Here is a 22,718-nt window from a genome sequence, read left to right as displayed (position 1 = left end):
CAGCTGTGCGCCCGCCGACCTGTCAATGGCCAATTGAGGCCTTTCAGAGTCATTAAAGTAATTAATGGAGCTGCCCGTCTAACCTTAAGGGAGCCCTGGCGGGCATTAGAAAAAGCATTAAACCTCATCCACGGGTGGGATGAGCTTTCATGTAGATTTTTAAAAATGTAATTAAAGTGTATTTAAAAGTGATGGACATGTCCCAACTCATGTGACAGTGTCACATGAGGGGACATGTCAGGGAATTTTTTTTTCTCTATTTTTCAGATTTTTTTTTTACTGTGGAGCCAATCTCCCTGAGGCAGCACTTAGCCTCAGGGAGATGAGTGCGCTCTTTCGTGCACATGCGCGAACGAGCATACTCTTGGCTCAGGGAATTCTCCCCGGCCTGCATAGGGAGTGCATAGTGCTTCCGTGCAGATGTCACGCTGGGTGGGCCTTAATTGGCATGCCCGCTCTTCAACTTCCCTTCCCCCCAACGGGGGGAAAATTCTGCCCTTAGAAAATCTTAATGGGGAATCAGGCAGAGTCAACATGGCTTTGTAAAAGGAAAATCTTGTTTGCCTAATTTATTAGAGCTCTTTGAAAAAGTTACAAGCAATGTGGATAAAGGGGATCCTGTAGATGTAGTGTACTTGGATTTCCAAAAGGCATTTGATAAGGTGCCACATTGAAGATTACTCCACAAAATAAGAGCTCATGACATAGGAGGTACCATACTCCAAGAATAGAGGATTGGTTAGTGAACAGGAAGCAGAGAGTAGGGTTAAATGGGTCATTTTCAGGTTGCTAAGCTGTAACTAGTAGAGTGCCACAGGCATCGGTGCTGTGACCTCAACTATTTACAATCTATATCAATGACTTGGATGAAAGGACGGAATGTGTGGTTACTAAACTTGCCGATGACACAAAGATAGGCAGAAGAGTGGGTTGTGAAGAGGACATGAGTCTGCAGAAGGACATAGATAGGCTAAGTGAGTGGGCAAGAACTTGGCAGCTGAAACATAATGCAGGAAAATGGAACTTGGAAATGGAAAGTGGAACTTATCCACTTTGGCAGGGAGAATAGAAAAGCAGCATATTATTTAAATGGAGAGAGACTGCAGAATGCTGAAGTACAGAGGGATCTGGGTGTCCTGGTACATGAATTACTAAATGTTGGTATATAGTTACAGCAAGTGATATGGAAGGCAAATGGAATACTGTCGTTTATTGCAAGGGAAATGGTATATAACATTCAGGATGTTTTTCTATAGCTGTATAGGGCGTTGGTGAGACCACATCTAGAGTACTGGGTACAGATTTGGTTTCCTTACTGTCACGAAGAGATATTAATGTGTATAATGTTATTGGAAATTATTTTTAAATTGGAATTGTAGTAGGGTGTGTGTCTATATGTGTCTCTGTGTGTGGCTTAATTGGATTAAAACCAACTACTCTGGGTGCTTTGTTGTGTAGTAGTTTGAGATGTTAATTAGATAAACGTAAGGGTAGAAGGTAAAGAGTACATTTGCATTTGTTGAATAAACCATTCAAAAGAAATGGGTAAAATCTTGCACCTTAGCTAGGAGACACCAAGCAATGTGTTTATATTACTAATAAAATTGGTGGAATGAAAGGATTATTGTTGGGCGAGGTAAAATTAAAAACCTAGTAATACAATGGAAAATTTATATTCAAAATGGGAAGCTAGGTATAAACAGAAAAGAGTTTGTGTATATACGACAGAGGCGTTTAAGATCTAACCAGCCTGTAAGCCTACAACTGTGTCTGCAAAGGAACCAAATTGCAAGGAACCTCATTTTGAATTCGTAAGGTCAAATGTGCTTTGCCTGTTGTCAGTTTAAAGTCTATGGGTTATTGTCATCTTGGTGAAGATTTACCTGGGAGTGATTAATGTAGGAATTTGTTTAAAAAAGTTATTATGGTAGTTATTTGTAGACATGTATTTAATTTCCTGTTAAATTAATAAATGTTTAATTTAGTTTTACATAAAAAACCTCTTGAGGCTTGGTGGTTTTATTCCTGAATTCAGAGCTGCAAGTCAAACATACCAATGAAAATATAGGTTATGACAGTTGCTCAAGTTTCCCTCTGGGATTTAAACAACTCAGCTTTTACCAGCTGCTGTGTCATAACATTACTTAAGAAAGGATATATTGCAATAGAAGCGGTGCAAATAAGGTTCACTCGACTGATTCCTGGGATAAGGGGGTTATCCAATGAGGAAAGGTTGGACAGGCTGGTCCTGTATCCAGTGGAGTTTAGAAGAATGAGAAGAGATCTTATTGAAACATAAGGTCCTGAGGGGACTTAACAGGGTGGACGCTGAGAGCTTGTTTCCTCTTGTGGAAGAGACTAGAACTAGGGAACATGGTTTAAAAATAAGGGGTCTCCCATTTAAGACAGAGATGAGGAGAATTTTTTCTCTGAGGGTTGTTAGTCTGTAGAATTCGCTTTCCCAGAGAACAGTGGAGGCTGGGTCACTGAATATTTTTAAGGCTGTGTTAGATAGGTTCTTGACTGACAAAGGAGTCAAAGGTCATCGGGGATACAGGGGAAACAATCAGGTCAGCCATGATCTTACTGAACGGCGGAGTAGGCTCGAGGGGCCGAATGGCCTACTCCTGCTCCTAGTTTGTATGTCCGTATGATACATTTGTATATCAGTCTTCTACATGAAGACCACCTCAGAATTACAATGGGAGGAAGACACCAAATAGAAGAGGAGAGTGAGAAGGGAACCTTAAACTGAACCCCTGAAGTTGAATGAAATGAAACACATCAAATCTCGACTGTCATCCAACCTTTCCATTCAATTCTATGCACCCTTGTTCCCACTTCGCCCCACAAACCCTTCCTCTACCTCCCCACCCACCGAAAGAGTTTTGTGCTAAGTGTTTGGGGAGCTTTTGAAAGAAAGGAGAGAGGTAGAGAGGCAAAGTGATTTGATGAGAGGCTTCTAAAGAACAGGATTGCAGGATCTGCAAGTTCAGCGTCTAATGGTGAAGTTCAAGGATTGGCGCTTCTGGGAACAATTGGGAGCCAGAGATATCATGGGGAGAAGCTAAAACATATTTTAGAATATTGCTGAGGGAAGGGATGATGCATCTCCCAGTCAACTGCTGTAACAGATAAATAACAACATGCATTTAAATAGCATATTTAATGAAGAAAGACATTTTAAAGGCATGGCAGAAGTGTAAATACAAGACCAATAGAGACAAGGGTGTGCTCAAGAAAACTGCATTTCTTCAATTAAACATGCACTCTCAGAATCTTACACCATTGGAGGAGGCCATTCGGCCCACATTGCCAGTGCCAGCTCTTTGAAAGAACTATCCAAATAGTGCCACTCCCCTGATCTTTTCCCATTACCCTGCAAAATTTTCCCTCCTTCAATTATTTATCCAATTTCCTTCTGAAAGTTATTACTGAATCTGCTTCGGCCACCCTTTCAGGCAGAGCATTCCAGACCATAATTCATTGTGTAAAAAGAATTCTTTTCATCTCACTACTGGCCCTTTTGCCAATTACCTTACTTGGTCATCTGGTTGCCAATCCTCATGCCAGTGGATACAGTTTCTCCTTAATTACTCTATCAAAACCCTTCTTTGGCTCTGACCACTCTATCAGATCTCCTCTTAACCTTCCCAGCTCGAAGGAGAACAAGTCCAGCTTATCTGATCCCTCATGTAACAGTGTTTCATGCTGAACATAGACTATTAGACAGACCAGCCTTGTCTTATGAGGAAAGGTTGGACAGACTAGGCTTGCATCCACTGGAGTTTAGAAGAGTAATAGGCAACGTGATTGAAACATATAATCTCCTGAGGGGTGTTGACAGGGTGGATGTGGAGAGGATGCTTCCTCTTGTGGGAGGGTGTAGAACTAGGGGGTCACTGTTTAAAAATAAGGGGTCGCCCCTTTAAGACAGAGATGACAAGAGTCAAGGGTCAAGAGTCTTTGGAACTCCCTTCCTCCAAAGACAGTGGAATCAGAGTCTTTGAATGTTTTCAGGGCAGAGGTAGATAGATTTTTGATAAACAAGGGGATGAAGGGTTATCGGGGGTAGGCAGGAGGTTAGCCAGATCAGCCATGATCTTATTGAATGGCAGAGCAGGCTCGAAGTGGCCTTCTCCTGCCTAGTTCACATGTCCACACATTAAAATTCTAGAGAAGGATTCAGATAAGATATAAAATCCTTGCAAATCATCCAGCAAGTGGAATTCTCTTCATTTTGCTTTTTTGTGATCACTAAAGAAATTCAGAATTCACCAACTCTTGGTCCATTTTCCTTTTAGGTCAATGCACTGCAGCTAATCAACCTGTTCTTGTATTATTCCTGCTTCAGGCTCTTTTAGGTATCCCCTTCTCCATTTGGAGGTCCTGTGGCACAGGGGTAGCATCCCTGTGAGTCAGAAGTTATGGTTTCAAGTCTCACACCAGGACTTGATGGCAGAGGAAGGTGAGTTCATAATGTGGCCAAACAGGTTGATTATCAAGCTGTAAATCCTTCCAAAATGTGCCACTCGCAGGCAGTAAAAGATTCCTGGTCAGCCATGTGATTGAAAGAATGTTGGAGCCTCTACCATTGCTATCCATAGCTCCAGACTGCAACATATAAAAGTGCATGTTGCCACAGCACCTTGGACTCTAAGTGAGCTGTAACACCAACGCCACTTCTCAATTGATCACCCATGCACGTTGATTTTGAAGAGTAACTCTGCCTCTTCTATTGTCAATGCTGCATCTAGATAGTTAAGAAATACTATTGAGGGCTGCTCCTTGCCCGATTTCCCTTAATTAAAAATAAAATCAATCTATTCCCGAGAGCCTAAGTAAAGTGGTTCCAGAGGATGGGGAAGACCCACTTGGGTCCCCTCTCCTCCTCCTAGGAATAATGCAGCTGAATCCTTTCAAAGCAAGCCCAAATCTGCAACAACATCCACGGAGGGAGTTTCAGGGTTTTGGCCCAGCAACAGCCAAGTCAGGGCAGTGTGTCGCTTTGAGGGGAACTTGGAGGTGGTGGTTTTCTCATGTGCCTGTTGCTTTTGTTCTCCTAGGCGTTAGAGATCACTGGTCTGGACTTTGATCTGCTCTCGTAGCCACAGTATTTATGAAGCTGGACCAGTTAAATTTCCAGTCACTGGTAAATGCCACCTCCCTCTGTCCCACCACCCACCCCACACCCCACCTCCCCAGGTCATTGATGGTGTGGGACGGTAAATGCTGCTGAACATCAAGGCAGTGTGGGTAGAGGGGGAGGGTAGAGCATGTTTGGGGTAGGGAGGGTGGTTGATGTTCCTGGGGGAAGGAAGATGACAGATTATGAAGAGGGGTGGGGAGGAGATCGCAGGGGTAAATTGTGAATGTGGGGCGAGCGCAAGTACAAGGTTAGCTCGGTTTGACTGCAGAAAGAACCCTTGCTCCTGTTGGCCCACAAGCCGTGCTGTAAAGGCACTTGGCTGATGAATTCCGTCCTTCTCGTCTCCTTTTATCTAAACCAGAGTTCACAAATTCAGATGGTTAAGGGGACTATTTTTACACCATTTCTAAAACATATTTGCTTCCAAGCAGCTTGCTGACTAACAAAACTTGCATAATGAAAGCTGCTCTCAGATGTAAAATATATCACACCATATTTAAATAAACAAATCCTGCGCTGTAACTTTAACAGTATAACACAAGCCACAAATCATAGGTAATCAGTTCAGATTGGCAATTTCTCACTGTGACATGCAACATGTTTAAGATCATTCGTGCTCATCTACATATATACACCCCAGCGATTCATGAATTTATGACTTTGTATTTTTTTTGCCTGTAAACCAAATCAATGAACAAGTGGCTTTAGTGTGAACAGAACCAGTAATACCTGGCAAAGCACTATCAAAAAAACAAAGTCAAAAAGTCTCATTTAATGTTTCACAACAGTTCCACACTGTTCAAAATCCAGGCTAGGAAGAAAATGTAACACTGTGCTAACTGTGACATGGCAGCAAAGTACCTTGGGCCTAGGCCAATATCTACATTCTATAAATTATTAGCAATCAACGCCAACGTGATTTAAGGACCAGCCAAACAATTTAACACCACCTCAAGCCTTTCACCAATCACTTTCTTGCCAGAGCTCTTTGCAATCTGTGCCCATCGATGGCTAACTGTCAACCAATTTACCCCATCCTTCCACCATCCCTTCTCCTCCAGGAACGCTCGCTCGAGAACAAGGAAAGCAAAAGGTTCACTTATTCTCGACCCACCTTCCTTCACAGAATCCGCAAACACAGCGTTGAGGATCTATGGGATTCAAGGACCCCCAATGTCACGTTGACAACAGTCAGGAGGAGAAACAGCCAAAAGACAAGGAGAGAGATCCATTTTCTAAAGAGTCTCCTCAGTGCTTTGCACTTCTGAGGGAGTCCAAAATTAAGGGCAGAATTTCACCCCTCCCGTTATGGGGGAATTTTAGGAGTGGACATGTGGAGGCGCGACTCCGATCGGCGTCCCCAATTGGGGTCGCGCCGCCATTTTACGTGGGTGGGCCAATTAAGGCCCGCCCAGCGTGATGTCCGCCCAGAAGTGCTATGTGCTCCCTATGCGGGTGGGGGGATTCCCTGAGCCAAGAGTGTACTCTTCCACACATGTGCATGAAGGAGCGCACTCACCTCTCTGAGGCTAAGCACTACCTCGAGGAGATCGGCTCTACAGTAAAAAAATCTTTAAAATAGAAAAAAAAGTTTTCCTGACAGGTCCTCATGTGAAACTGCCACATGAGTTGGGACATGTCCATCACTTTTACATACACTTTTATTATCTTTTTTAAAACCTACATGAAAACTCATCCCGCCGGTGGATGAGGTTTCATGGTTTTTCTAATGCCCGCCAGGGCTCCCAGCCTGCCCACCAACCTTAAGGTTGGACAGGCAGGTCCACTAAGTAACTCTTTTGAGTACAAACACGTTTCCATCTGTTTCAGATGAAGTTACATTGTTTCATAGTTTGCCATTGTGAGATTTGAACTCATGATCTTGGGGTTACAAACCCAGTACCATAACCACTTGGCACTTTAATGACTTTGTCAATGACCTCAATTGGCCATTTGACAGGTCGGCAGGTGCACAGCTGATTCTGCTGAGCCCTCACCTTCCTGAAAATTTAAATGGGGCAGGGTGACGTCGGGAGCTCCGCCCGACATCATCCCGCATTATTTTACACATTGGCGAGCAGATCCCGCCCCCTGTTCGCTAAATGGGAAATCCTGGCCTAAGGGTCAAAAGTATATGAAGGGTCAAAGTATATGATAGGTACTAATAAAACCAACAGGGAATTCAGGAGGAGTTTCTTTACCTGGAGAGTGGCGAAAATGTGGAACTCGCTACCACAGGGAGTGATTGAGGTGAACAGCATTTAAGGGGAAGCTGGATACACCTGAGGGAGAGAGGAACAGAGGAAATGCTGAAGGGTGAGGTGAAGTAGGTGGGAGGAGGCTCATTGTGATGCTGTAAAGTCTATGGGCAAAATTTTTCGCTCAGCGTGCAAGTGTACGCCGGACGCACTCGAGCGTGAAACAGCTCGTGATGATGTCGGACAAGCATCCCAACGTCGTCATCGTGCACTCACGCAATATTTCGGTCGGCGGGCACGCGTGAGAGTCGGCAGTCCGCCCGCCGACAATTAAGAGCCTATTAAGGCCACTAACATTGTAATTATCAGAGACATGTTGTTGCTGGTCCAACATCACGGTTGGGCGGGCGGGTGAATCGGCCATTGTCTTTTTCAGGAAACCTCGTCCAAGGGAGGGATGATGTTGCCGATATTAATTTTTACCTGGAATTTCAGCGCACCTTCCAGGCTGGCTGGCCATTAACTGGAAGCAAATATGTTTTAGTAATGGTGTAAAAATAGTCCCCTTAACCACCTGAATTTGTGAACCCTGGTTTAGGTAAAAGGAGACGAGAAGGACGGAATCCATCATCCAAATGCCTTTACAGCACGATAATGGGCCGACAGGAGCAAGGGTTCTTCCTGCAGTCAAACCAAGCTAACCTAGTACTCGCACTCGCCCCACATTCACAATTTACCCCTGTGATCTCCTCCCCCAGCCAGTGTGAAATTGCAGTCGGGGGGGGCCGATCGTGGTCAGCTTTCCGCGGTCACCCCTGGATCCACCAGCAGGCACCTGCCAAGCTAAAAATCCGGCCTTATACAATTTTACACAGCGTTCTGCCACAATAACACAAAACAGAAGGATTTCCCAAGGAGGCTACCCAAAGGTTAGAAATTAGAACACCTACAGCAGGAAAGATTGAGGGGAGACTTAATAGAGTAATTCAAAATCATGAAGGGTTTTGACGGAGTAAATAAGGAGAATCTGCTACCAACGGCAGGAAAGGTCAGTAGCCAATGGACACAGATTAACATGTTAGCAAAAAGAAAAACACCAGAGGTGAGATGAGGAAAATATTTTCACGTAGCGAGTTCCTGTGATCCAGAATGCAGTGTCTGAAAAGCAGATTCAATAACAAAGTTCAAAATGGAAACACTTGAAGGGGAAAGATTTGCAAGGCTATGGGGCATAAAGAGTAGGGGAATGGAACCAAAAGAGCCGCTACTGGCATCATAGGCCAAATGACCTCTTTCTGTACTATATCATTCTATAATTTGTGGCTCTTAACAATCTTTGATCAGAGGTGACAAACATTCTGCCCTGGGACGACTAGTCAGACATCAGAGAACAGGAAGGATATAAGATAATGTCCCGATTAACTTCATGGTAACTTGTGGGTATTTCTCAGAATGTGAAGTAAACACATTCTCCTCAATCTTCACCACATTCTCATTAGAGATGTTTGTAAACAGCCATTTCAAAAATACTAACTAATGAATGGGATGGTAGATTATGTTTAGCAAGGTTTTGTTCGGAGGAAATATAGTGTGACTTGGCAGTACTTATAAAAAAAACTGTTTTTGAAAGATAATAATCAGGTTAAAAATAAACAGAAACCGCTAAGTTTTTTTAAAAAAAAAGGAAAACAGCTCATTTGGACTGTCTTAGACACATTGCTAATGTCATACAGGACATCAATGAATGGTACATTTGGCAGATTCAGACGGCGGTAATAAAATTAAGAGCTGGTTTCTAGGTTACAAACCCTTAAAATAAAAAAGAACAAAAGCAAGTTTTTTTCCTCTTCCAGTATTGCTATGGATACCAGCGGTTACACTACAGGGCAAGCCACCTCTGTGGTACTTAGGGCTAGTGTAGCACAGTTATTTGAGTATAGGCTTCTCAATGCCTCAGGGTTACTCCTGTGACTAGGCAAGATTCACATGGACCAGGGGGAGTCTCAAATCTCAGGCCTGTGTTTAGTAAGGTCAGCCTAGACCCTTAAACTAGTGAATTCACCAACAACTACTTATATTTATACAGGGCCTTAAATATAGTATAATGCTCCGAGCCACTTCACAGGAGTACTATCCAACAAAATTTGGCACTAAGTCACATGAGGAAATGTGGAGGACAGGTGACCCAAAGCTTGGTTGAAGAGGTGAGTTTTAAGGGATGCCTTAAATGGAGAAGAGCAGAGAAGTTTAGGAGGGAATTGCTTATGTTAGGGCCTAGGCAGCTGAAGGCAAGGCTGCCAATGGTGAGTGACTAAACTAAAGGATGCACAAGTGGCCAGAATTTGAGGAGCACAGAACTCAGAGGGCTGTAGGGCTGGAGGAGATTAGAGATATGGAGGGGAGCAATGTCATGGAAGGATTTGCAAACAAGGATGAGCAGTTTTGAAGTGAAGCATTATTAGACCATGAGCCAATTTAGATCTCAGGGGCAATGGGTGAATGAGGCTTGATGAGAGTTAGGAAAGAGGCAGCAAGATTTTGGATGAGTTGAAGTTTATGTAGGGTGGAAGACAGGAGGCCACACAGGAGAGCATTGGAATAGCTAATTCTGGAGGTAACAAAGCCAATGGATGAGAGCTTCAGCAGCAGATAAACTGAGCATAGTGGAGTCGGTGCTGGTAGATATGTGGTGGGCTGACTATGACTGGATGGACAAGGATGCAACCAGGCAAATGCAATCCCACAATGTTGGACACAGTGGAGAGGTGTTGGAGGTGGATGATGCAGTGAAAGACTACAGACAGATAGAGAAGGACGAGGAAGAGTAGATTACCATGGTCGCAGACACATTCGCTTCCAAAACCTCTCCATTTCTTCTCTCCTCTCTCAAGTCCCACCTAAAAGCTCTTTTTCGATCAAGCCTTTGGTCACCTGCCCTAATATTGCTTGATGTGGCTAACTGGAGTGTGATACATTCAAGGGGCTACATAAAAGCAAGTTGTATTTGTAGATTGCTTTCAGTCAGTAACAGTAGTTCTTCTAAACTTGGTCAGAGGAACCCGGAGCTGGATGGGAGAAAATTCCATCAGAGTTTTCTCTCCCAATCATTCACAATATTGGGCCATAGCTTCCTCAGAGTGGCAGTCATGGTTCGATTGCTACTCCGTGCCCAATTACTTAGGGAAATTTCTTCCATGCCTGCCTCACCTGACCTTCCGACTCAGGCTGGGCGAGATCCAGGCAGCGCAGAATCACCAAAGTCCAGTGTCCAAGTCAGGAGAGTTGGATTGAAGGAGGACACAGCCCCTTTCTTACAACACTAGCTGCCGTAACCCGGGTAAGTTGAAAGGTCAGGGAGCAGGCAAATCTTTAAGGTAACTGGGTAGGATTTAGGGGGTGTGGGGGTCAAAGGTCGGGTGCGGCTGGGAGGTTATCGGACATCGGGGAGGTTGTTGTGTGGGGGGGTTGTTGAAGGTTGGGGGAAGGTGGGGAGGAGGTCCGGTCTGGTCGGGAGGGGGTAGTGTCTGCAGAGGGGGAGGGGGGGGGTGGTGGTGGAGGTGGATCTCTGGTTGGGTTGAGTCGGTGGGGGGCGGGTGGGGGGGGGGAGGGTTTTGTCAAATCAGCTCAGGTTGGAGGGAAATCCCATGGGCAGTCGGTATGAGGGGCACTGGGGGGAGTCCCGTGGTGGAGGTCGGTCTGTGTCTTTACATTTGATACCCAGAGGTTAGGAGAGGTCTTAATTGTTCTGATGAAGAGTCATACGGACTCGAAATGTTCCTCTCCACAGATGCTGAGCTTTTTCCAGCTATTTTTGTGTTTGTTTCAGATTTCCAGCATCTGCAGTATTTTGCTTTTATCATAATTCTAACTGTTTCTGAGTAACTAGTTGTGTAACACAGCCAGAACCATTGGAATTTCAAGTTGCATTTTCGGATGGTTTCCAGTCCAGGGCAATTGCCCTAAGGAAGTTTGCACTTCTGGGCAACTGGTGTGCAAACCCTTACCTTTGAAGTTCCAAGAGGGGTTCCCCAGCGCATCTTTGGCATAACCCCAAATCTGATGCTGGGGAGCTCGAAGATTATGGCCTGTTATATTTAAAGTTTCCTGCAGGAAGCTATCCATTAACATTAAAAATGTAACCCGCCTTCCAAGACTGGGGGCTGCATTAACTACACCTGCTGAGATCTATGAAGTCCAGGTGTAATTGGAGCCAGTTGTACAATTTAGCACTGCCAGCTCGGGAGACTCGAAAGTGTGCACTACTATCACCTCAAGGCAGGCACTGTCCGACAGATTAAATGTTTCTAAAAGGGGAGATGATATGAATCAATTGTCACCAAAGTTCAACCCAGTTGTTTATTGTGACCAAAGGGCCTAGAATTTCCTCACTGTGCAAAGATATGCTGAGATTCAAGTTCACTTTGCACTGGTCCTGTTGCCAGGAATTTCACAGAATCACAGATCTTAACAGCACAGGAGGAGGCCATTCAGCCCATCACGTCGGCACTGGCTCTCCAAATGAGCATTATGACCTAGTGCCATTGCCCTGCCTTTTCCCCGTACCCATGCACATTGTTTCTATTCAACTAATCATCTAATGCCCTCTTGAATGCCTCAATTGAATCTGCCTCCACCACACTTCCAGGCAGGGCATTCCAGACCCAAACCACTCGTTGTGTGAAAAAGTTTTTTCTCACGTCGCATTTGCCTCTTTTGCAAATCACTTTAAATCTGTGCCCCCTCTTTCTTGATCCTTTTACGAATGGGAACAGCTCCTCCCTATCTACTCTGTCCAGCCCCCTCATGATTTTGAAAACTTCTCTCAAGCCTCCTCTCAGCATTCACCTCTCTGAGGAGAACAGTCCCCACCTCTCCAATCTACCCTCATAGCTGAAGTTTCTCAACCCTAGAACCATTCTTGTAAACCTCTTCTGCGCTCTCTCCAACGTGTTCACATCCTTCCTATAATATGGTGCCCAGAACTGTACACAATACTCCAGCTGAGGTCTAATGAGTGTCTTATATAAATTCAACATAACCTCCCTGCTCTTGTACTCTAAACCCCTATTAATAAAGCCCGGGATACTATATGCTTTATTAACTGCTCTCTCCACTTGTCCTGCCACTTTCAATGATCCATGCACATATATACCCAGGTTTTTCCACTCCTGCACCCCCTTCAAAATTTCACCCCTTATTTTATATTGTCTGCTCATGTTCTCCCTACCAAAATGCATCACTTCACAATTCTCTGCATTGAACCTCATCTGCCACCTACCTTGCCCACTCCACCAACTTGTCTATGTCCTCTTGAAGTTCCACACCATCCTCCTCACAGTTCACAACAATCCCAAGCTTTGTATCATCCGCAAACTTTGAAATTACTCCCTGCACAACAAGATCTAGATCATGAATATATATCAGGAAAAGCAAGGGTCCCAATACAGACAACTGGGGAACTCCACTACATACCTTCCTCCAGCCTGAAAAACTTCCATTGACCATTACTCTCTGCTTCCTATTTTTCACCCAATTTTGTATCAACATTGCTTCTGTCCCTTTTATTCTATGAGCAATAACTTTTCTTATAAGTCTGTTGTGTGGCACTGTGTCAAATGCCTTTTGAAAGTCCATGTACACCACATCAACAGCATTACCCTCATCGACCTTTCCTGTTACCTCTTCAAAAACTCGGGCAAGTTTCCCCTTTAGAAATCTATGCTGGCTCTTCCTTATCAATCCATATTTTTCCATGTAGCTACTAATTCCATCCCAAATAATTGTTTCAAGAACCTTGCCCACCACTGAAGTTAAACTGACTGGTCTGTAATTGCTGGGCTTATCCTTACAACCTTTTTTGAACAAGGGCATAATGTTTGCAATTCTCCAGTCCTCTAGCATCATCCCTGAGTCTAGGGAAGACTGAAAGATTATGTCCAGGGCTCCTGAAATTTATGCACTCATTTTCTTCAATATCCTTGGATGCCTCTCATCTGGCCCTGGTGCCTTGTTAATTTTAAGTACCGACAGTCAATTCAACACTTCCTCCTTAACAATTTTGAACCCTTCTAGTTTCCTCATCTGTCATCGTGGCCTGGGTAGCATTAACCTCCTTGGTAAAGACGGATGCAAAATATTCATTTAATACCTCAGCCATGGCCCCTTCGTCCACGTGTAAATTCCCTTTTAGGTCCCTGATCAGCCCTAGTCCTCCTTTTACCGCCCTTTTACTAGTTATATGCCTATAGAAGACTTTGGGATTCCCCTTTATGTTGGCTGCCAGTCTTTTCTTATAATCCCCCTTTGCTTCTCTAATATACTTTTTCACCTCCCCTCTGAACCTTCTGTATTCATCTTGGTTCTCAATTGTATTTTCTACCTGGCACCTGTACTAAGCTCACTTTACACCAAAATTTGCTGAGAATCTCATTGCGTGTGGCAGATCATTTTAAAAAAAGACATAAAACAAAATCAAATCAATGTAAACTATCAGGGCTCCAAGGAAAGCACAGAACATCCATTATTTAAACCCATCTTAAATCTCTGATGTCATGAAAATTAAAAGCTTGCAGCCATCAAGACCATCACTCACGCACATTAAACATGAACCGGTTTCAGAAAATACAATCCTGGAAATTTTTCTCTAATTGTGGTAATTATGGTTATATTTAGTGCGTAATGTAACTTTAAGAATAATACTGGTTAAGGAAGACCACATGATCTATAGTAACCAATGGGAGAATCGTGTGAGCTACCGCCGCAGTCAGCGTAGAGATAGAGTTGGAATTGAAAGCACACGTGTAGTTGCTGCTGAGTATATTGCAAATAAACTTAACATTTAATAAACCCAAGAAGTGTCTGCACTTCTATCACTAACAGTACAACTCAGCCACCCTACAACATGAATGCAGCAGATTCTGATGCTATTTTAAAAAAGAAAGAGATGCAGAAGATACCACAGTTAGTTACTTTATGCACAAATTTCCTCAGAGAAATCAGTGCGCCCTGGCACTTACATCATTGTTGTGCTGGAAATTACAAAGTTTCTGTACATCTGAGGAGAAACATGCAACTGTGGGTTAACAACTCCAAACTGCTCACTAAATTAGTACCTGCTGAGTCAAGCTGGAAGCTCAGGCAAGACAACAAACAGAATTGTTGCATAGAACAGTGCGCTGAGTTAAGTTCCCTATCTTTCCCAGTGATAACCAGTCTGAAAGTTCTTGTGTCCAAATGTCAACTGATCAAGAACATGGAGTACAAGAGAAGATATCCCAGTGTGTCACCATCCTCGACCAAATAACAATTCTTCTAAGTGAAAGGCGTTTCTTTCATCATATTAGCGAACAAAGAGAGCTATTTTTGAAACTTCTGGCAGAAGCTCTTGTTGTGCAGGTCTCAGTAATGTTGATGTACAATACTGCCTCACAGTACCAGGCATCTGTCAAACTGATAACAAATGGTAGAGGAAACAGCCATTCCTTTAAATCACTTTTGGACCACAAACAGGCAATGACTTAACTCATATCTGAATGTTGAATTGGTTCCTTGTTGTTCAGCCTCAAACTTCAAGACTGACAATGAGATAGACTCTCAAAATCCACAATGAAGCCACCTTCTGGCAGCCTGAGAATTACACAGCTTTCATAGCACAGAAACAGGCCATTCAGCCCAACTGGATTATGCACAACACAAGCATCCTCCCATCCTATTTCATATCACCCTATGCTTCTGTTCCTTTCTCCATCATGTACTTTTCCAGCTTCTCCTCAAATACATCTACACTATCTGCCTCAAGCATTCCTTGTGGTAGCAAATTCTACATTCTCTCCGGATAAAGACGTTTCTCTTGCATTCCCTATGGGATTTAATTGTGACTACCTTGTACTTATGACCTTTGGTTTTGGACTCCCCACAAGCGGTGAACATATTCTCCACGTCTACTCTATCTAGCCCTTTCATGATTTTAAAGACCTCCATTACATCACCCCTCAGCCTTCTCCTTACATGGAGGAAAGAGCCCCAATCTGTCCTGTACCCTCTCATTCTGGTCTTATTCAAGCAAACATGGGTCATCGGCACTGGTTTAGCACACTTCCGGTCAACCAAGCAAAATAAAACTTAAAAACACTACTAAAGGCTCCTAAATTTACACATTCTTCAAGATTGCATGAAAATGTTTATACTGAGCCAGCTGAAGGACAGCAGAAATGAGGAGCCCTGTACAAACTGATAAACAATTAGAAGCTGGAAATGCTTTTATCATGAAATACTGAAATATGCATCACAAGGGCCATTTGGACAATATTACACTGCCCCGTAGCAAGCATCTCATTTGTTATAGACGTTTAGAGATAAATATTTCTTGACCATTTTTTTTAGAAGATAGCTGAAGTGATATCCACAAGAAGCTTCAGTTTTGCACTTTATTATTGCCCAACAAGTCTTAATCTTATCTCTAAAGGCTCGAAGAATGAAAAGGAAAAGAGCCAAATGCAAATAATAGACGTCAATTAACTTTTGGCAGCCTTTCAATAGAAAGAGAAAGGAAACATTTACCAAGCACTATAGCAACCGTCTTCAACAGGCTCATCATGGTGTCACGGTTTCTGCGGGGTCCTGAGCTGTGGCGAGACATTCGCATCGTCCTCTGCCGTACATAGACAAAGATGTGGGCGTATAGGATCACCATAACGACAAAGGTGACCAGGTTGAAAATAGCCCAAAATACCAAGTAGGAGCTGCTGTAGAGTGGCGCCATGGTGGAGCAGATGTTGATGTTGCAGATGCAATTCCAACCCACACTTGGGATAGCGCCCATGACGATGGCCATAGTCCATATCACCACAATCACCACGACGACGCGCCGGTTGCTCATCCTGGTGTGGAGCTGCATGCGGAAGACAGTTATGTGCCTCTCGATGGCAATGGCCAGCAGGTTAGCCACCGAAGCGGTGAGGCTGGTGTCTATGAGGCCCTGGCGGAGAAGCCACGTACTAACGGTCAACCTGCGGGTGTTGGGTCCTGTGTTGAACATGAGGTAAAAATAGGCCAGGCCTGCAAAGAAGTCGGCCGCCGCTAAATTTGCCATCAAATAATAAATAGGAAAATGGAAACGACGGTTCACATAGATGGCAATCATAACAAGCAGGTTAGCAAGCATGATGAAGATGCACACGGTGATACCCAGCCCCATGACAAGCTTGCTGATTGTGTTCCATTCTTTTGCTAGGGGCTTTTTACTGTTGTTGTAAAAAAAGGTAATGGTTTCATTGTAGAAGCACTGTTCTTCCATTCTGGCAACCTAAGAATGACAAGAAGGAGGAGTTAAGTGCAAGCCAGAAACAATTACCTAAAATACATTACACTGAGTAGTGCGGCCTTGATTATCGCAATCTGATTTCAAACGCAATTTTGAAACAATATTTGCCAAACTTCATTAATTTTCCTTTCACCCTTGATAGACAATCATCTTACCACATGTATGTGATAGGGACCAGGACCTGCTGCAGGTTAACAGATCTCAGCTAAACTGTTCGCTGTCCAGGCATGGGAAATAATGGAGGAAATTTTGCAAGGACAGGGCATGTCGGGACAGATGTCATTAATTTGCACCTCGTTCCACACCCCCCCCCCCCTTCAAAAACGATAAATGCTGTAAGTTGGGTAAAGTTGAGTATCAATAAGGGCACAGTGAGGGCATCTGGGACTTCAGTGAACGATGGGACCAACAGTCTCTCTCCATAACCAAAGAGATTTAAGGATTGAGAAAGAAACAGAGGAACAGGGGAGAAGAAAAAAGGAGCACATTAGAGTCAAATCAGGTAGAGAAGGAAAGAAAGAAGGAAAGAAGGAAAGAAAGAAAGAAAGAAAGAAGGAAAGATTGGATTAAGAGAGAGGTGAAAAACAAGAAAAAATATAAATTTGACATTTTTAAAATCTAACAACAATTTACTACATGCAAAATTATTATTTAACAGTTTTAAGTTGTTCACTTTTCTGGACTGAAGAGGTTCACACTGGAGAAGTTCACATTATGCTGTTAGGAACCCTAACTTTCTGTAGTGAGTTGAACGGGTAATTAATATGTAATTACATGAGGAGGCCTAGTGGTATTGTCACTGGGCTAGTATTCCAGAGACCCAGGTTCGAATCCCACCATGACAGATGGTAAAATTTGAATTCAGTAAAAGCCTGATGATGACCACAAAACCATTGTCGATTGTTGTAAAGATCCATCTGGTTCGCTAATGTCCCTTTAGGGAAGGAAATCTGCTATCCCTACAACAGCAATGTGGTTGACTCTTAAATGCCCTCTGAACAAGGACAATTAGGGATGGGCAATAAATGCCAGCCTAGCCGGTGATGCCCACACACAATGAATTTTTTTTTAAGTTGTTAGAAGTAGCAGGGAGGTTAAAGGCAAGATGCTAATTGCTGAGAGGTATTCGGAAGAATGAATGCAAACTGACCAGCAAGGCCTAGGGTTTTGCAACTCTCAGTGCATCTCTCCAGCCCCCGGACTCACTGATTGAATTAGATAATGGCGCTGTCATTAATTCGCAGTTAATTTCCTGGGAAACTTGCTTCTGAAATTTAAACTGAGCCTATCACTTGAGAATTCCCCCACAACACTCATGTTAAAACACCATGTTAAAAAATAACTGATTTCCCTGTATTCCCAGGTCAATGCCACAGATAAGTCACTGCACATTAGATTTATAACGTAAATTATCTAATATTGAATTATGGATTGATTTGGTTTCTAAAGCTAATTGCATCTATTTCTACAAAATTTACATCGATTCTATTTGTATATCCAACTTACTGACTCAAGTAGTAGATAAGATTGCAAGTAGCCAGACCAGAAGTGGGCACAGTTCTCCACTCTTGGTTCTACAACAACTTTATACATTGCAACACTTTCCTGGACTCGCATACATCCTAGGAAATCAGTCACTGCACGTCAATATCCTGCTCAACACGGCAACAGCTAGAGACATTTCAGGAAACTACCACAGCCAGATATTTCGCTTGATTCATCGCATTCACGGTGCATTAGCGCTTAATAAATTTACTGTTGGCTTGAAACTGAAATCACTTTACAACAACACTAAATTGGGAGTGTTAATCTGGTGCATAAGCCAGAACTGGCTTCAATCCAAACAGCAGCAACACTGCCTCTCACGGGGAATCACACAGCTTCATTTCCTGTGTCAGCATTACATTATGACAGCAGGGCAGGTGTAAAGCAAAACTTCTTTACACTTATACTACGCTATATTATAAATGATTTTCATAGCCATCACTTTATATTTCTCATCAAATACAATGAGCCATTAAGACGCATTACTAATCTTGCAGATCACTTGGAATTTAACACCTAACTTTAGAACATCTTTTGCTGCACTATTTGCCATCAGTTGCAAACTCAGATTGACATTCTACATACAAGAACCTAATATTGCTACCTAAGCCAAAGCACTGACCACAACTACCCAGTTAGAAGGAGAACCATTGCACTTGTTCCTCCCTATCTCCGTCACCTCTTCCATCTCTATTACTCTGAGCTCTCTGCACTCCTCGAATTCTGACCTCTTATGTGCGTTCCCCGATCTCTATCTTTCCACCACTGGTGTTAATTGTATATAAATTGTGGCTAACTATGTGCAGATGGAAGGCTGGGTTGTTACTTGAGCACATATAAAGGGACATTGCACCCAGATATTCCTGGAGGCCTTCCGGGACTGGTGAGCACCACAGGGGCTGGGGTGCATCGTCCGCCCCAAGAACAACATTTTAGTTTGATTTGGTAAGTTTCCTTTTAAAGTTTTGTTTTTTGTTGCAGTGTCCCTTTAAGATACTGTCAACTTAATTATTTTTTCATTAATTTGTTTTATTTTCATTAGTTCTCAAAAGAGGGTGTAAAGAGACACTGACAGACACGGTGCATAGTTGAGTTAGGAGGTTTATACTTGTAATATTAAGCCCTGTGAATAAATTTAAACTGCGTAAAGATGGGCTCCGGTTTCATCCTTCACTAACTGGCTATCAGGAAAGTAACAACAGGCAGTTGAACTTTCAGCTTCCTAGCCCTAAACTCAAATTCCCTCACTCAACCTCTCTGCCTTACTACGTCACTCTCCTCCCTTAAGATGCTCCTGAAAACCTACCTGTTTCCTGTCCTAATATCTCAAGGGCTCAGAGTCAATAGTAACTTTTAAAAGGGAGCTGGATAAATATTTGAAGAGGTAAAAAATGCAAGGCTATGGGGTATGAGCATGAGGTAGGAGATGGTGGGGTGGTGATGAGATTAATTGGATAGATCATTCAAAGAGCCAGCACAGGTATAATGGGCTGAATGGTCTCCTTCTGTGTTAAACATCAAATTGACTGGTCTGCAAATTCTCATGGCAATACTTGCAAACCAGCTATTTTCTAATCTTCTGGTATGAATTTAAACTCCAGAAATTCTCAACAACCATGTCATCATTCACCTCTGTTTCCTCCATATGAGTAATAAGTAACAGTAGTTATCACCTCAGAGTCAAAATCGCAATTATGAAATGCAAGAGGATTATAATTTAGATGGATTTTAAAAGGTTATCTCCCGATGATTGTTCAATGAATGTATATACTAATTAGAAAGAAAGAAAACTTGCATTTATACAGCATCATTCATTAACTCTAGATAGCCAAGTGATTTATGGCCAATTAGTTAGTTTTGAAGTGTAGTCACTGCTGTAATGTAGGAAACGTGGCAACCAATTTTGTGCACAGCAAGCTCCCACAAACAGTAATGTTATAATGACCAGATAATCTGTTTTTGTGATGTTGGTTGAGGGTAGGATTGTCAACTGTGATTCAGTGTATTCCTGGAGGTTTTGTCACATGGCTTGCCCCAACGCTCTAGCCATACATCGGCCAACACATCCCTCCTTGTGACATACTGCCCTCCTATCCAATTGGAAAGAAGATGACTCATTACCCAATCAGATGATGCTCGACTGTAAGCCAAACATACTTTTCTGCCCCCCCACCCAATCATTTTCAATGTTTTTATATCTGGTAAAGAGAAATGCTCAAGAGATTTGGCATCTCATCCAAAAAGTCAGCACCTCCCAACTGTGCGGCACTCCCTGCACTGGACTATCAAAATAGATTATGTACTCAAGTCTCCAGAATAGAATTTCACTCTTCAGCTTGTGGACTCAAGAACTGAGCACGCTACCCACTGAACCACAGCAGACAAACAACTACAATGGCAAATTTTGGGGTTCATTTATGGTGAAATACGTTTGAAAAACCAGAATGATTAGGTTAGACTTGCACAGAACTTGGTTAGACTACACTAGGAGAGCCTTGTATGGTTCTAGACCCAATCTCACAAGGAAAAAAAAGATGCAGAGTAGCTGGAGAAGCTGCAAAAAGATTTCCGAAGGTACCACCAAAACTGGGGGACTATAGTTATCAGGAAAGACTGTTGAAGGTTGGAGTTCTTTAGAAAAGAAAAGGCCAAAGGGTGACCTAACAGGAGGTACTTCAAATTATGAAGGGGTTTGATGGTACAAATGTAGAGAAGCTGTTTCTACCTGTGGGGAATGAGCTATCCAAAATGAGGAGCTATAAACATAATATAATCAATAATAAATTCATTAAGTAATTACACAAAAACCTCCTCACCCAAAGAATGGTGAGCATGTGGAAATCACTAACATATGGATAGCTTGAGGTGAACAGCATAAATGCATCTAAGGGAAGCTATTTAAGCACGTGAGGGAGAAAAAAACTGCAGTGTGTGCTGAGACAGTTAAATGAAATAAAGTGGGAGGAGGCTCGTGTAGATCCTAAATACTGGCGTGGACATGCTTAGGACAAAAAGCCTGCTCCCGTGCAGTAAATTCTTTGTAAAACAAAAGACTATTTTAATAGGGCGAGAGATACGTACCACAGTTACCATTACAGGAGCAAACCGCAGCCCTAATCCCACTTCACAATACAGGATGTTTTAGAGATAAAGTACAGTTGTATCACATCTATTACAACAAAGGGCTGAATGTTAACTTAGCTGCCTTGTCAGGAAAGGGGACAGGGTGTGCTGTTGGAGCTGAACAGGTGCGGGGAGTCTGGAAGACGGGGACTGCCTACACATTATGGAGTTTTAACTCCACAGCATGCATGTGACGTTATGACCGACTCCCTGATTGACAGGCTTGCCTTCCAGTCGGACAGGGAACAGTCTAGAGGGGGGACCGGTGCAGGGGCCAGGTAACCAAGTAGATCCACATCTGAGAGGGTTGATTACAGGAGTGTGGGGCTTGGGGGGAGGAGGGGTAGATTTCTCAGGCTGTGGTGATTCAGATGAGGGTCGATCCCAGAGAACCTGATTTGGGGATGGGAAGAAAGAGAGGAGGAAGGTTACCAGGGTTTGGGGTGCAGGGGGAGGGGGGGTGAAACAGAGCCACATGGGGACTCTGATTGCTCGGAAGTTGTACAGGCAGGAGACTCTGGGTACAGCAGGGAGGTGAAAAAGGCACTTACTCATTGAAACACCATTCCCTGTTGGGCTTAGGTGCTCTGGTTCCCTGATGTTTGAAAAACCCAGCTCTCCACAGTTCAACTCAAAACGGTGAATAAAATGAGGTTCCTCATTATAATATTTAAAATGCCAATGCATCTCCTTGAAGCAGGTTGGTCCCTCAAACTCCCCCAACCTCGCCCACACCCCACCAAGCCCCACACCACAATCCCGCTTCTGCTAAAACCGGGAGCGGACGGATGAGATCCAGATTCATGATTTTTAACCTCCCACCTGACCCAAACCTGCCTTTTGGGGTTAAAATTCCTCACAGAGTCAATTATGGCATGAGACAACAATGCCTTTTGTACCAGGGAATGGCTGCAGTTATACATCTATCGTCATTGGTAAGAGATTTAAGTGGGTGTGGTTATGTTCACGGAATGTAAAACGCCGTTTTAAGAATGCAAGAACCTCAGCATGGGTTACTGCCTACTTAGTAACACAGAGCATCTTAGATTTACAACCCTTACTTAAAGTATTTAAAAAGCAACCAAAGCCCATTCATCAGATTGTGGCAGTTATTATGAAATATGGCGTTCTGAGTAAAGTAAACACAAAAAATAAGAATAAAACCTAGAAATTACTTTAAAGGATGCACACTCAACACATCTCAATCACACGGCTGTCTTCTATTTTAACACAGGCGCCAACACACTTAAATAGATGGGTCAATGCTGAAAGAGCACACAAAGGAATGTCAGCCAAATGCACAAAGTGCTCAGTCACTAATAGTGACAACAGTCGTGTCCAGGGCTGCAATTTTCCAGCCCTGTTGTGGGGGGCAGTCGCA

The 22,718-nt window shown here is 43.2% G+C and overlaps 1 protein-coding gene across 2 annotated transcripts in view; it reads right to left on the bottom strand.

Moving 5' to 3' along the window:
* The window catches only part of lpar1 (lysophosphatidic acid receptor 1), a 116,320-nt gene that overhangs the window by 46,397 nt on the left and 47,205 nt on the right, over window positions 1-22,718 (bottom strand). For both annotated transcript variants that reach the window (XM_041186637.1, XM_041186636.1), the window contains one exon: window positions 15,907-16,651. In XM_041186637.1, the coding sequence (XP_041042571.1) occupies window positions 15,907-16,642 (736 nt within the window). In that variant the 5' untranslated portion in view covers window positions 16,643-16,651. The remainder of the gene's footprint in view (window positions 1-15,906; window positions 16,652-22,718) is intronic.

This window comes from Carcharodon carcharias, chromosome 4, assembly GCF_017639515.1.
Source record: "Carcharodon carcharias isolate sCarCar2 chromosome 4, sCarCar2.pri, whole genome shotgun sequence".
NCBI lineage: Eukaryota > Metazoa > Chordata > Chondrichthyes > Lamniformes > Lamnidae > Carcharodon > Carcharodon carcharias.
Note: the sequence above shows the minus strand (reverse complement) of the source record. Positions and strands in the feature narration are given on the sequence as shown.